The sequence below is a fragment of the Salarias fasciatus genome, chromosome 7 (assembly GCF_902148845.1).
Source record: "Salarias fasciatus chromosome 7, fSalaFa1.1, whole genome shotgun sequence".
In the NCBI taxonomy this organism is placed as follows: Eukaryota; Metazoa; Chordata; class Actinopteri; order Blenniiformes; family Blenniidae; genus Salarias; species Salarias fasciatus.
This window is the reverse complement of record NC_043751.1, coordinates 30,185,641-30,201,985: the sequence shown is the minus strand read 5'-3', so window position 1 is coordinate 30,201,985 and position 16,345 is coordinate 30,185,641. Positions and strand designations below refer to the sequence as shown.

The following is a 16,345-nucleotide window of genomic DNA, read 5'->3' as shown; positions in this document are numbered from 1 at the left end:
AGGCGGCTCAGATGCCACTGACAGAGACAGAGGCTGCTGGGATACTAACATCAGGGGCTTAAGAACTGGCGTCAGAGATTGAATTACGTGGCTCCCCAGCCCCGGAGCAATCCTGAAAATGTTCTCTATCACAGCCTCTATGCCGGCTTCCTGACTGGTAATTCTGGCCCACATCAGAGTCGAACGCAGGAACTGGATGGTCGGAGGACTGCAGACCCTTCCATGAAGTACGACGCATCAGGCTCCCCAGAGTTGCGTTGATCCCATCGACCTCCAACCCCTGTTCCTCGAGTTCAGCTCGAATCAGCTCCAAGTCCAATGGATTCATGGACTGGTTTGTTTTGCCAGGTGAACCCAAATGTAGACTGGAGGCAATGAGGAGCCAAGCAGGATTTTATTCAGGGCAGACAAGTCCAGACGGAGTATCCAAAGCTAAAGTCACAGTCCAAACCCAGAGGCAGAATAACAGGCAGGCATCAAAGGAGAAGAACTCCCACAGGCCATAAACATGCATGTGAGGTCAGTTTTAAATTGAAGTGAATGTGAGTGTGTGGTTGTCTGTGTTACGGTCGGAGGAAAAGATCTCAAAACCAAATCAGAAGGTTATATTCATATGTGGAAATTTTAACATTGATTACATGTCCAGTCATTAAGAGTCTGTTTGAACTTGGTGCTCTATAAAATCAACTCACCATGACATGTTTATTCTTCTTCATACGTATTGGACTTGTGATACATTCTAATATATTTTTCATGACTATTGACATGTTTCCCACCACTTTAAACTCCAGATTCTTGTCGAAGTATAGAGCCACACCACCTCCACTCTTGTTCTGTCTGTTTCTATGCACAAGAGTGAGACAGAGGTTCTGAAATGACGTGAAATAGAGCCACTGCTCATTAAGGTAATAATCCTCACCCAGCTCGACAGGTGACACAAATCACAGTAATCAGCAACCAGCCTGCTGCGTCTGCAAACACCGCCTGGCACCGCCCACCTGAAACTGAAGAGTAGAAAAACAAAAACAAGGCTCCAGTGATCCAAAAATGACCGCAGGGCCACAGAACAAGACAGTCTTTGATTGTCCCGTGATGGACTGGAAACCTGTCCAGAATGAATCCTGTCCTCTCCTGTCCAGGATGGACCCTGTCCTCTCCTGTCCTGTCTCCTCACTCATAGTCAGCTGGGATTGGCTCCAGCTCACCCTGCACAGGATGAAGCGATGTACAGGATGGATGGATTAATAAAAATGTTTTCTTTCTATTTGGAAACAATATTTTTATGAGATCTGAAACATACAGTAACTCTTTCACTGCTGCCGGTCAAACAATGAATCATTTTGTCTACTTGGGGAAAATATTCATGGAATCAGTATTCAGAACCCTGAGCCTCGCTCGGTAGGAACCTGACTGCACGTTGCTGCAGCTGCCCAGATTTGATCTTGAAATACTGATTATGTCAATCTGATTGTACATATCATCATTCTGCAGATCATCAAGAAAACCCTGCATTGAGTGTGAGATTCTCAGGTTTTAAAGCGACATGATCTTTTTTTTTGCATCCAGTGAAAATCGAATCAAGGTCTGATCTCCCACATCTCCTAGCCTGACGGGAAGGCTGGTCCAGTCTGGGACCCTCACTGTGGGTCAGTTTGTGAATGCCGCGGGGCCGGACCTGAATGATGCCCAGACCCTGGACTCCGATGGGGGTGCATTCTGTCCGGGGGTCCTAGAGGCTCCTGGAGACATGGAAGAATGCATTGGCACTCAGAGATAGGAGCCTGCTAGCTGGTGAGTCCGGGGCTGGGGTAACTGTCCAGACCCCTCCTGAAAACCACACAGCCCAAGAAACTGTCCCTGCACAAGGCGGAGATCAGAGAAGTGTGGTGAGTCAACATCAAATCCAGACTCTGGCTTGAGTACCTTTTTTTAAGCAACACAATGATTTTAATTCTTTTAAAAAGGTCTGGTGTTTTAAGAATATTCTGTGCTGTACAGAAAACAATGAACTTTGTTTTGCACAATATTTAATCTGAATGAATGAATGATTTTAAAATCTGACACAAACTGTAACATTGATGAGAACTGCTGTCAATAAGTGTACTTTAAAAATCCATGTCCAATGTCTCTCTCTCCGTCTGTTGCTACATTTCTGCTTCTTCCAGAGTATGAATGGGCCACAGTCAGCTGGGCTGCAGTGCCCCCTGGACCGGATGGCCATAAAATGTGTGACAGTTTGATTTAGCTCTTCAAACAAAATCATAAGAAATGTAATTCACCTTTACAAAATGGATTCAAAAAAGTAATTTAAAGTAAAAATAAGGCAATGGTGGCCTGGGTTTTAGAGAGGCAGACTTGAGATCTGAAGCTCGGGGCACCACTGTAGCTCCATGAGCAAGACCTTTGACCCCCCTGCAGGTCCCTGATGTTCGTCCTTCGCTGGCGAAGACGACCACAACTTCTTGAATCACTGGGTTTGGTGAGTGCGAAGATGGCTGATCAGTCCGATCCTTGCTCGAAAAAGTCTGGCACAATGTGGACACGCAAGTGCTGGGGGCGAGCCAGGCTGAGAGGTGGTGCTCGCTCTGCATTTGCGTCGCTGGCGTTTCTGCTTCTGCTCCTCCACACGCCTCTGTTCGTGGTCTGACACACCAGAGCTGACCACGGTGCGCCATGCACAGCGGTCTTGTGCCGTTGCTTCCCAGGTGTCAGGGTTGATACTGCAGCACTTCAGGGAAGCTTTCAGGGTGTCCTTGTAGCACTTCCTCTGACCTCCTTGGGAGCGCTTGCCTTCTTTCAGTTCGCTGTACAGCAGTGTCTTTGGCAGACGCTCGTCGGGCATACGAACAACATGCCCTGCCCATCTGAGCTGGGAGCGCCTGAGCATCGCGTGAACGCTCTCCACTCGGGTTCTCTGGAGTACCTCTGTGTCTGGCACTTTGTCCTGCCATTTGATGTGCAGCAGGTTACGGAGGCATAACTGGCTTGTGGCGGCCAAGCGTTCATAGCGACGTCGCTTTTTGATCCTTCGATGTCAGCTCTTCCTATCATTGTGAAGCAGAATTCAAGTGTTGGATTGTTCACCCACCAACAGGGATCGTGAGCTGGGATTAGACCGTCGTGAGACAGGTTAGTTTTACTCTACTGATGATGTGTTGTTGCAATAGTAGTCCTGCTCCCCAGACGCTGCACTGCGGCAGCCCAGCGCTTCCAGAAGGACAGTGGGTGAAATGAAGGAAGTTCCCGACAAGGGATCAATTGAGTTTTTTAAATTATTTCATTGCGAAACACTCATGAAGACTGGGATAAAATCCAAAGTTCAGAGCTCTTTATTGCAACTGGGAACAGAATCAAAAAAACAAAAAAAAAAACAGCTTCAAACGTCAAAGGAGACACAACTTTCAATACAAGATATTCAATTCAAACAAAGTCATTAAAGTGATGTTAATTGCTGAGGTGAGAGAAATCGGAGATAAAGTAGGTTGAGATGTCTGGAAATGTCGTGAGAGTTGATAGACAGGACAAAAAATGAAAGTCAATATGCTGTGAGGACAAATGAATAAAGCAGCTTTGACTAGAAGGAGGACAATTTTTCTTTTAAAGGATCTGCAGATTCACACGTCTGTAGTAATTTTCTCAGTCGGTTGATCTGAGCTCCACCTTCATGCGATACGGTCTGGGTGTCAGGGTGATCCCAAAGGCAGGAGTGAAGTCTGGCTCTCCTGCGTCTTCAGGCCAGATGAACTTGAACTTCCTCAGCAGAGTGACCAGGATGAGGAAGAGCTCCATGCGAGCCAGACCCTCTCCGAGACACATCCGAGGACCTGAAACGCAGAAAAAAATGGAGAAGAGTCGTCTGATTTGACTCTCCCTGGTCATAAATGAAGGTGTTCATGCAGTCGTACCTGCAGAGAAAGGCATGAAGGCCTCCGGTTTGAAGAATTCTCCTTTGTCATTGAGGAAGTTTTCAGGGTTGAATTCATGAGGAAACTTCCACTGGCCTTCCTCATTCAGCACCGAGGTCAAGTTCTGAATGATCGTGGTTCCCTGAAGAGGAAAAAAAAATCCTGAGGGATCTTTTACTTCTGTTTGAAATGTTTCTAAACAGTAATCCATTACCTTTGGAAGTGAATATCCCATGAGTTCTGTGTTTTTGGTGGAACAGTGAAAAACACTGAGCGGAACAGTGTTGGACATTCTCTGAATTTCATGGATCACAGCCTGAAAACAGACATTTATTATTAACTGTTGTGGGAGAGCCTACAAAGAGAGCATGGTACTTTCCCTCGAACAGATTTTCAGTGGATAATCTTGAGTCTTAGTTGACTTTGTGCTGAGCCAGACACATGTTTGACACAAGTGAAACCATGAGGAGACATATCTCAGTTACCTGAACATAAGGCATTTTGTGTCTGTCCTCGAAAGTGGCCTGAGCCTTCCCTTCCAGCACCTGATCAATCTCCCGCTGGAATCTTTCTGCAAGATAACATTATATTCAAACTTTTAAATCATCATGTATTAAAACAAGAATCTGAAAAAAGTAATAACCTACAAACAATAGAAAAAAAATGTTTCTTTTTGCCTCAAGTCTGACTGCCTTGGATGATGGTCACACTGCAGTAACAGCTTTAAAACTGACAGGTTTCATATTCGTCTCAGTCTTGCAGATGTACCTTGAATGTGTGGATTGTTTGTAAGGTGAAGAAAACCGCTCAGCAGGGTGTTGGAGGTGGTGTCGGTCCCAGCAACGTAAAGATCCTGAGCAATCATTGTCAGCTCCTCGTCACAAAAGAAAGATTCATCGACTCTCTGCAAAAGAGACAATAACCAAACCCAAATCAGACAATGGCTGTGTGATGTTCAAACTGGTGCAGCGAACACACACCTTATCCATTTCATCCAGGTAACAGTCAACAAAATCTCGAGGCTCTCCAGGGACTCTGGTCTTCTTGTGCTCAGCCACCAAACCCCCAAGAAGAGTCTGAATTCTCTGAAAAGCAAGTCATCACCCATCACATGGACTGATACGGGATATAATATGAATTATTATTTCATCTTTAAGAGTGTTCACAGTAAGAGGTGATGTGTGTGGCTCAGTTTAATATGAAGCATTACCTCTGTATTTCTAAGGCCCTTGTTGAAGGGTAGCGGCAGGTTCCGAATGAAGGGGAAGGAATCGTACAGCTGGTAAGAAGAAAGCAACAAAGAGAATATTAATGATCATATATCAATGCATGCATGTGCCAAACACAGAAAAGTCATCTGACACTGCAGCAGAAGTTAAAATCCATCATTTTAATCATCTACAGCTTAGCATCGCCCATGACTGTTTTGCCTTTGGATTTTTTTTTCCCGTCATATTTCTTTCTACTTTCCATCCATCCATCCATTTTCTACCGCTTATTCAGAACCAGGTCATGGGGGCAGTAGGCTCAGCAGGGATGTCCAGACTTCCCTGTCCCCAGACACTTCCTCCAGGTCTTCTGGGAGGATCCCAAGAAGTTCCCAGGCCAGCCCAGAGACAAAGTTCCTCCAGCGTGTCCTGGGTATTCCTTTGGGTCTCTTCTGGGACATGCCCAGGAGGCATCCTAAACAGATGCCCGAGCCACCTCATCTGGCTCCTCTTGATGTGGAGGAGTCGCGGTTCTACGCAGTGCTCCTCCCAAGTGACTGAGCTCCTCCCCCTATCTCCAAGGGAGCTTACTAACCATCTCGGTGATGGGTGAGTCCACCTCTGAGACCCCAGCCTCTGCTTCCTCCATAGAAGACGTGACGATGGGATTGAGGAGGTCCTTGAAGTATTCCTTCCACCGTTGAAAAATAACCCCAGTCAAGGTCAGCAACTCCCCACCTCCACTGTAAACAGTGTTGGTGGAGACCTGCTTTCTGCCTCCTCTGGCAAACCATCCAAATGAAATGCTTCCTCTGGTGGTTTGCCAGAATTTCTTCGAGGCTGACCGGTAGTCCTCCTCCATGGCCTCCCCAAACTCCTATCAGACCCGAGTGTTTGACTCCACAACCACTCAGGCTGCAGTTCGCTTGGCCTGCCGGTACCTGTCAGCTGCTTCAGGAGTCCCTCGAGCCAACAAGACTTGATAGGACTCCTTCAGTTTGACGGCAGCCCTTACTTCCAGTGTCCACCACCGGGGTTGCCGCCACGGCAGCACCGGAGACCTTACGACCACAGCTCCGAGAAGCTACTTCGACAATGGAGGTGGAGAACATGGTCCACTCGGCCTCAATGTCCCCAGCCGCCCTCGGGACATGAGAGAAGCTCTCCCGGAGGTGGGAATTGAAAACCCTTTTGACAGAGGGTTCCACCAGACGTTCCCAGCAGACCCTCACAATGCGTTTGGGTCTGCCATGTCTGTCCGGTTTCCTCCTCCGCCAGCGAATCCAACTCACCACCAGGTGGAGATCGGTCCACAGCTCTGTTCCTGTCTTCACCCAAGTGTCCAAAACATGCGGCCAGAGGTCAGATGACACGACAACAAAGTCGATCATCGACCCCAGACCTAGGGTGTCTTGGTGCCAAGTGCACTTATGGACCCCCCCTGTGCTCGAACGTGGTGTTTGTTCTGGACAAACTGTGACTAGCACAGAAGTCCAGTAACAGAACACCACTCGGGTTCAGATCAGAGAGGCTGTGCGACCCAATCACGCCCCTTCAGGTCTCACTGTCACTGCCCACGTGAGCACTGAAGTCCCCCAGTAGAACAATGGAGTCCCCAGTCGGAGAATTGTCCAGCACCCTTCCCAGGGAACTCCAGCACATGGCGGCTGAGCTGTGGGGCTATAAGCAAGCCCACCGCCTCTCGCCGTAGGCAACGCCAGAGAAGTGGAGAGTCCAGCTTTTCTCAAGAGGTTGGGTTCCAGAGCCCAGGCTATGTGGAGGTGAGCCGGTACCTCTCAACCTTCCTCACAACCTCAGGCTCCTTCCCCCTCAACAAGGTGACATTCCATGTCCCTCGAGCCAGTCTCTGTTTCCGGGGATGGTTCGCTGGACACCCTGCCATCGGCTGCCACCCAATCCACATTGCACTACTGTTAACTCGGGGGGTGGTGACCCCACCAGAGGTCAGGCACACGTCGCCCCTTCGGGCTGAGCCCGGCCGGGCCCCGTGGGCAAAGGCCCGGCTACCAAGCACTCACTTGTGAGCCCCAACCCCAGGCCTGGCTCCAAGGTGGGGCCCTGGCTGCGCCATGCCTGGCAACGTTACGGTCCTTGATTTATTCTGTGTCATGGGGGTTATTGACCTGCTTTTCATCTGGCCCATCACCCAGGACCTGTTTGCCATGGGAGGCCCTACCAGGGGCATAAAGCCCCCGACAACATCGCTCCTGGGATCATTGGAGCATTCAAACTCCCCCATCATGTTAAAGGTGCTGTCGGCAGGATTTTGCTAGTCAATGCTAATTTTTCTGTGTTTTCTTTGGATTAAATGTTAGAGTATCCATTGATAATCCTTTAGGAGTGTAGCATAATTGCACTACCGCGAGGGCGCAGCGTTTCCATCTGTCTCTGTTCTGAGCTGAAAAGGAATCTCGACAGCTCCAGGTATCTTTGAACAATCAGAAGAGCCCCTGAGGCTCTAACTATGATTGGTCGAGGGGCGTTCGTCGCACATTCTTGTGGGAGGGGCTTAACTTGCGTAAGGGCGTGATGTCAGAGAAAACAGGACAGAATTGGGTGTGCTGGGTTTCAAATTGCTATCTTAGATGGTTCAAATCAAATGGCGGAAATGCCGAATCCTGCCTACAGCACCTTTAAGGTGGCAGTTCTGGGGGGGAAGGGGGGTCTTTTTATCCAAGAAATGAGGATTTGGACTGAAACAACATTTTGAACATTTCATTAGAGCTGATTTACTGATTCCTGGTGTGAATAAAGATTTGCATTCAGGCCTTGTGTCTGTCCACAGAGCTGACAGAACATGAGCTCTTGCTTCATGTTGTTAATGTGCCGTTAAGCAGTCTGCTGGAACACTGTAGACCCTGCTTTAACTCACCATCGACCATGGGCCATTGATGAACTTGGCATTCTCACAGAACAATTGAAGGATCTCTTTCATAAAGTCGTCGTCATATTCGTAGCGTGTTCCAAACAGAACCTGGCAGATGATGTTCGACGCTGCGTTGTGAAACATGCGCTTTGGACTCATGGTTTTGCCTGTAAAGATCATTTAAATTGAAACATGAAGGGTTTTTTTTCTTCAACACTCAGAGAGCAAGAGAGAGAGAGGAAAAACAAAGAGAGGGGGAATGGGGGGGGGGGGGGGGGGGGGGGGAGTAACACAGAAATCCACGATACAAAATAATCTTGTTGACATATCACATGTAACAGAGAAAAATCTGAACAGCACCAAACCAGAACCGATAACTAACACAGAGATGGACGGAACCAGAACAGATAGCTAACGAACTGATAGCGAGTTAACAATGGCTCCACTGAACTGGAGCAAAGAACAGAAAGCAGATAGTAATATTCGAACTTATCACTCCAGTGCAAGTAAAGGGAAAAATAAAGCAAATAAAATAAGTAAAGATATAAAAATAAACAGGAACACCACAACTAAACAGAAATAGAACCGAATAAGATAAAAGAGAGGATGTGTGTGTGTGTGTGTGTGTGTGTGTGTGTGTGTGTGTGTGTGTGTGTGTGTGTGTTAGCTCGTCCGAGCATGAAGGTTTTATGCAGGAACGGAAAACAGAATTAAATCAAGTGGTGTGAATCACATATGAGATTATTAGTTATGTTACTGTTCTTGTCCATAGATGACCTACCAACGTTGCCCTCCAGAGTTTTGATGAGGTACTGAATCTCCCCATGAATCCGGTCCTCCATTGAGGTCCTCCCCATCCCGAAGTTTCTCAGAGTCATCAGAGCAAAGCGACGGTGCTCCTTCCAGTTTAACCCATAGTCGGCCAGAATCACTCCTACAACAGAAGAAGAAGAAACAGAAAAAACTCTCAGGAAAAAGTGAATCTGTGACGTAGCAGAAAAAGAGAACCACATTATTGTTGTCAATCATACTATGACCAGGAATTTGTGAAAACATGCATCCTGATGCGAGCAGAAACCTGTTGAGGAAACACTGTGGTGTAAAACACAAGTATGCCTTATCAATCAATCCATCCATCCATCCATCCATCTTCTCTCCAGCTTTATCCTGTCCAGGGTTGTCGGGCGCTGGAGTTATTCCCAGGTCAGTATGGGTCCACCCTGAATCCACCCTGGACAGGTGTCCAGTCCACCACAGGACAAACAGTGAGAACGACAACTCACACTCACACCTGGAAACCAGTTGACCTCACATGGATGGTTCTGGAATGTACCCAGAGGGAACCATCACTCACACACACACACACACACACACACACACACACACACACACACACACACACACACACACACACACACACACACACACACACACACACACACACACACACACACACACACACACACACACACACACACACACAGGGAGAACAGGCAAACTGCCTTATTTCTAGTCAAACTGCATTACTGGACAGCAAAATAAAATATCCAAGCCTTCAAACAAACAAGCAAATAATGGTGAATACATCTGTCATGCTCCAACAAGAGATGTCAAACAATCATAGAGTTGATAAATATATGAACCTTTGTTCATGGTGATAGCATTGATGAAAAGGTCTTGGGGTCGTCCGGCAAATTCCACCCCCTTGGTCACCATGGCCTCCTTCATGACCTTTAACCCACTGATGACAACAGTTGGATTGCGGCCAATGAACAGAGTGTAGACATTTCCATAAGTTCTCCTCAGCTGTGAAGCACAAGAACAATATCCCAGTTTAGAAGTTTCACAACAACAAAATTCATGACTTTTATCATTCATCATGGAACATCACTTACTGGGATAACAGCTTTTAAAACAAGGCAATGTAGATATGCAGATTTAAATTGGAATAAAGTCAAACCGAAAGTTTCTGAACAGAGGATGTTATGAGCATGTTATGTGTTAAATTGAAAATCTGGGGGACAATTTTATTATTTGTAGTGAGAGTGTGTGTTTGAAACGCTCCCATACCAAACCAAACTGCTCAGTTCTTCAAACCACTCTCGAAGCCCTTTGGTTCCCTCTTATCTGCCTTTCTTTACTCTCCACCTTTTCCCAATCTCATTCTGGAGTCTGGACTCCATTTTTTCCAACTTCAAAGTCCAGTCAATGTTTTTTTTTTAGACTCATTAACCTGGGAGTTAATTTTTACACCAGTGCTCCGACTGTCTGATGTGCAGAGTATGTTAAAAAAAACAAAAAAAGGACAGAAAACATTGTTTGTGTGGTTCAGCTGTAAAGTGTCTTGGTGGTTGCCAGTCGCACAACACAGAGAGCGATACAGCAACACAGAGGAGTGATTGATTATTACCTTTGACCTGGATTTAGATTTAATCATGTCAGACATCAATGAAAAGGTCAGACATAGTTTGTCTTGATACAGCAGCAGGAGGTGAAGACAGTCTAAACTTTGAACTTAATTTATTTGATTGTGTAAAGTGATCTGAACTCTGGACATCTTTGAATTATTTGTGTGTGTGTGTGTGTGTGTGTGTGTGTGTGTGTGTGTGTGTGTGTGTGTGTGTGTGTGTGTGTGTGTGTGTGTGTGTGTGTGTGTGTGTGTGTTGTTGTTTGTTGGTGCATTTGTAGTTTCGACATTTCAAAATCTATAGTAAATGTGTTTGTATTTTAAAATGATGTTTTCATATTTGTTTGTTTTGATCTACTGTGTGACTGTGTGTGTTCATGCAAAAGAGATGAGTCATACTAGGTAAGAAAGATTAATGATAAAGGTTATTTTGATGGTGAAAGTCAGGGTAAATGAATTACAAGCATTTCACATTGAGTAAAGAATTCCAGGGGTCTGGGTTACCTACCTTTGGACAGACTTCTGTGTATTTTTTCACTGAATGTTATTTGAGTGCATGGTTTATTCAAATGTGATTCAGATGGATCCGGAATGTAAAAACTGTTGTGTCTGTTCACTTTTCCAGCAATGAGAGCATGGATCAATCAAGTTTGTCATCAGACACACAATTGCTTTTATTATAGCTGCCACACACAGAGAGATCATTCTACATGGAAGGCTGTGCTTTTGCCGTTTGGTTGTTGTTCTTTTTGCATTGCATACAAAAATGATGCTACATGATGTTAATTTATTTTTAAAGGACCAAGTGTGCAGACACTCAGCTTTCATATCAACAGCATGCTTTTAAAACACAAAAACATTCAACAGAAGGTGGCTTCTGTGTGAATAATGCACAAGAAAAAATTCTCATCAAAGATTTCTTCCTAAACATTTTAAAAGTAAAAATTATACATACCCTCTCAAAATCCTTCAAGGGATTCTCCAGGTTTAGATTTAAAAGGTTTCCCAATATTGGCAGAGCAAAGGGGCCTGGAGGAAAATTCCTGGGCCGCTGGGTTTTGAGAACTAAAAAGAAAAGGCATACCAATATTAGGATGACTGAGAAAAACATTGTTTTGAAATGAACTGGACGGACTGAACAGGCTACTTGGTGGGTTTGTTGTGAAATAGGAGTTCCAAGTCTCAGCCCTGCCTCCTCCGATCGCACTGTGGATGCCCCGCCCTCCACTTCTGAGCCACGGAGTTGCACTGTGGCCTTGTTTCCCCCCTCTCCTCTGCTGCTCTGTGGGGCCAGGCAGTGTTTGCAGTTCGGTTGGCTGATGATCAGTGGAGCAGAAGTCATTTTCCTGATGAGATTCGTGAATAGGACTTGATCTTACAATCCCGAAGTTTCAGCACACGTCTTGCCAGAGACTGCTTTCGATGGTGGTCACAGCCTGACGCCAACCGTTGACACGTCTTGAGTTGTGTAACTCATCTTCATTCAGTGTTTCGGGCATTTATCACCAGGGTTGGGAGGGTTACTTTAAAATTGTAATCCAGTACAATTACAAGTTACTTGTCAAAAAATGTAATCACTAACTTACTCTAATTATTTCAATTAAAAAGTAACGTACCAAATTACTTTTAGATTACTTCACCAGCAGACATAAAAAAATAAAGAGCAACACAATGTGTCATCCTCGCAGTGTGTTGACAACTCCACACAGTAAACTCTGTCCAAAGTCAGTCCTGGAGGGCCGCAGCCCTGCCTGCATGTTTTCCACGTCTCCCTGCTTCAACACAGCCGATTGCAATGAGGCTCGTTATCTGGCTTTCTGCTGGACTTGGCCAGGAATCATCATGAGATTCAGGTGTGATGAAGCAGGGAGACGTGGAAAACATGCAGGGCTGCGGCCCTCCAGGACCCACTTTGGACACCCCTGCTCTAAGGCTACGTTCACACTGCAGGCTGAAGTGACCCAAATCCGATTTTTTTGCCCCTATGCGACCTGTATCGGATCTTTTCCTGACAGTCTGAACGACACAGATCCGATTTTTTCAAATGCGACCCAGGCCACTTGGACATGTGGTCCTAAATCCGATACGTATCGGATCTTTTGCCATGCGACTTCAGTCTGAACGGCCAGGTCGCATTTATCCGACCTGCACGTCACAATACGGGGCGCCGAAGATGTGTGTCTTACCGTGAGTGTTAAAAAAAGGCGCTCGCAGACGTACATTAAGGGGGTTATTGTCATCCGAAAATTATTATTGAACTCCGTAATTATTGAACTCCTCTCTCATCACTGTCCCACCACTCCTGGCTGCGTTTCTCTGTTGCTGCCGCTGCCCCACAAAACGCCATGGCCAAAAACTTGGCTCTCTTCCTTCTCATTCGCTAAATTCTGCAGCGCCAGGACAACGGGGAGGAAAAATAATAATAATATCCAAACGCGCGCTCTCCCTCTCTCCCTATCTCTCTCCCTCTCTCTCGCTCCCTCTCTCTCTCTCTCTCTCCCTGTCTCTCTCTCTCTCTCTCTCTCACACACACACACACAGAAGGAGCTCGGCGTGGCTGATTAGAAGCGCAGCACTGAAATGATTGCTCACTATTCAATTGTAAGAATACGTGTTTGATCAGTTCTTAAATCATCGACGCTTGAAAAGCTACAGATTCTGTATGTTGTTTCTGGGTTCCGCAAACACTGAAGCGCGCTGCTGCGTGACGTCGTTCTGTCCTCTTCTGCGCATGCGGGACACTTTTGGGTGGTATTCCGTTCAGACGACAGATCACATACAAGTCGCATTTTATTGTAAATGTGAACGAACTCGCAAAAAAATCGGATTTCACAAAAAAATCCGAATTGAGCATTAAGCCCTGCAGTGTGAACGTAGCCTAAGTGTTCTGAACTCTGCTGCACTCTGTGTGTTCAGCCCCAATTAATACCAACAACATGACCTTTGACCTCTAAACCAGCTAAGAATCTGACTTTCTTTCTTTCTGACTCAGGATCAGCTCCATCAGTTCAGACTGTGTTCCTCCAGTAGTTCTACAGAACAGCAGCAGCACCAGGAGCCGGACTGACAGTGTTAACACACATTTATATTCTATCCTCAGTCTGCTGTGTAGCTGTACTGCTGCAGTGAGGAGCAGGGTGTGTGTTCAGGTCGGCCATGCACAGTATTTTTTCAAGAGTTCAGAGTTGATTCATTCCTCGGTGACAGAAGGAAACATGCAGTCTCCAGGAAATCCTCCATCCAGGCTGAAGATATTATTGCCTCCATCAGATTCTTCTGAGTTCAGCCTGGTGAGGCTGAAGTTCTCAGCAGCAGGTTACTGACAGGTTAGCAGGTTACTGACCGGTTAGCAGGTTACTGGCAGGTTAGCAGGTTACTGACCGGTTAGCAGGTTACTGACAGGTTAGCAGGTTACTGACCGGTTAGCAGGTTACTGACAGGTTAGCAGGTTACTGACAGGTTAGCAGGTTACTGGCAGGTTAGCAGGCAAACAACACTTTAGCTTCACTGTGAGTTCAGGTGTGTTTCATTCCTGTAGATGTGTCTTCAGGTTTGATGAGTCCCTGGATGTCCAGAGTTGAGAGCATTTTCACAGCTGGAGGCAGAATTTACATTGTACAGAGAAGTTCTGGTCTCATCTGACTTCAATACAAAATGTCTACGTTTCCAGCTGAAGAATGAGTTCCTCTCTCTGGAGCAGCCATGACTCCAGCAGCAGGGTTACCCCCCGGTTGTTTCATTCACGGTTAAACACATCAGCAGAGCGGGAGGCTGCTCCGAGACAGCGGTGGATGCGGCGTCTATCATTTATATATCAGCAGTGTCTATTGTTAACAGATCTACAATGTGGCGGTTTGTGCCATAAAGTGCTGTAAAGTGCTGTAAAGTGTCACGATGTCTGTATACGGCACAGATGTCTGTTGTTGCTGGTATATTCCATCTGATTTTCAAAAGTAATCCCGCTCAGTAATCCGTGTTTTTATCAGAAGTACCTGTAACGAGATTACATATTTTTTGTGTGTACTGTAACGGCAGTTACAATTTTTTTGTATCCTGATTACGTAACGCCGTTACATGTAATCTGTTATTCCCCAACCCGGTTTATCACAAAACACTCTCTGCTTTCAATGGTCTCGGGGGTGGAGAGGCATGGTGTTGATGGCTGCTCTCCTGGCCGCTAGCTCCACTGCTAAGCACCTCAAAACCTGGTGATGTCGCCAGGTATACCTGCCCTGAGTCAGACTGGTCCTGTGCCCTTCCAAGATGTGCTTGAGTGAAGCTGGTACTGAGCACAGAGGGCAGGGTGGGGAGTGAAAACTCATCAAAAAACTACACATCTATTGTAGGAAAGCCCCATTGATATTCCAGTGTTGTTTTATTATCTCATGTTTTCCTGTGCTACTGGCCCTTTAAGAGGAGAGTTTTACTGAAGTTTTTTTCTGCTGCATGCTGGAGCTGCATGTGTTGCCTCTGAACAGCTGCAGATGCATCTCTCTCTTCCTCTCTCCTTTTACCTGAAGATGTGTGTACATGAAACATGTAAGTAGTGGCTGATACTTGTTATATACGAGGGGGGACCCAAAAGTTTCCGGACTGATTCTATTAATAAAAAAATACAATGAATTTCCGACTTTGGCCGCTAGATGTCGCTACAGGATAGCCTCATGCATAACTGTGCCAGGTTTGGTCTTCCCCCGTGATGCGGTCAGCTGACAGTCACTGTTTATGTTGACAGAGTGACACCCCGCTCTTCGATTTTTCAAGATGGCGGATATCCACGGATATGCGCTCTGTCAAAACATTTTGTTTTTTATTGGGAAAACAGCGGCAGAAACACTCACCATGTTGCAGACATTCTTTAATAAGGATTCTTAGGGTGTCTGAGTGGTTTGGGCCCTTTAAGAGCGATCAGATTACATCACGAAGACCAGGCACGCAGAGGACAACAATCCACTTCCAGAACAGAGGAAAACCTCACAAAAACTGAAGCAGACGTCCTGGTAGATCCACGCAGGACTTTTGATGACATTGCAGATCTGATGGGAGTATTGTAGAGATCCAGACAGATGATCCTCAGGCGGTTATTAGAAGCAGGGAGACGAAGGCACCCGGAAATGGCCGCATCGTAGCAGACAGCAGACCACAGGACGCCCCGTTACGCACAGAAATAGCACCAAATGTTGTGCGTAAAGCATATTTTTGGACTAAAACCGCGACCAGCCAGCCTCCCCACCGCCGTATTCCCCTGATCTGGCCCCAGACGACTGCTTTTTGTTGTCAAAGATGAAACTGGAGCGGCAGCGGAAAGGTAAGACAGGCATACAGGCGGGGGAGGGAAAATCGAAGTTCTATCTTTCCGGCACAGTTACGCACGGTCATGGCGACTCTTCTGAACAGTGAAAATCTCGGGTGCAGCGTTGTATTCAAGCCAAAGGAGAGCACTTTGAAGGTGACAGTTTCAAATAATTGCGAAGATTAAAAAATAAAAAGTTATAACTACAGTCCGGGAACTTTTGGGTCCACCCTCGTATGGTGTTAACATGTCCTTAGAGTCTAATTGCTCCGTCCACATGTAAATAATACTGTGATGTAATCGTCTGGTAGCTTAATTGATCGTTTACTTGTCCATCCTGGTTAAGCTAGCTGTGTGATCTGCTGTGATCTGCTATGCATGCTGTTATTGAGCACTATGGAGACTTCTGTTCTGTATAGTGCGTTGTGTATTTCTTTCAGCTTATTGGATCAGCACATTATTTCCTATGATGATCATTCCTGTATATTCATACTCTAAGTAGTAGTTGTATGTTGTACATCTTTATGACGGTTTGTTTATATTGTTATTCATGTAGATTGATATGTGTCTCAGTTCAATCACATACTGTATACTGTTGTATTTACAGAACCACGTTCTTCATCAGTAAAACGTCTATGTCTCCTG

General features: G+C 46.0%; 1 protein-coding gene across 1 annotated transcript; it reads right to left on the bottom strand.

Annotated features, from left to right (window-relative positions):
* Positions 1-3,331: 3,331 nt before the first annotated feature.
* LOC115392295 (cytochrome P450 2F2-like) lies at positions 3,332-11,535 on the bottom strand. Its single transcript, XM_030096881.1, has 11 exons — positions 11,363-11,535; positions 9,644-9,806; positions 8,782-8,934; positions 8,007-8,167; positions 5,116-5,184; positions 4,886-4,990; positions 4,674-4,809; positions 4,391-4,476; positions 4,120-4,221; positions 3,906-4,047; positions 3,332-3,824 (listed from the first exon to the last, which is right to left on the bottom strand). Exons 1-11 carry the CDS (start codon positions 11,516-11,518, stop codon positions 3,637-3,639), a joined length of 1,461 nt encoding a protein of 486 aa, XP_029952741.1. The 5' UTR covers positions 11,519-11,535; the 3' UTR covers positions 3,332-3,636.
* Between the last annotated feature and the right edge of the window lie 4,810 nt (positions 11,536-16,345).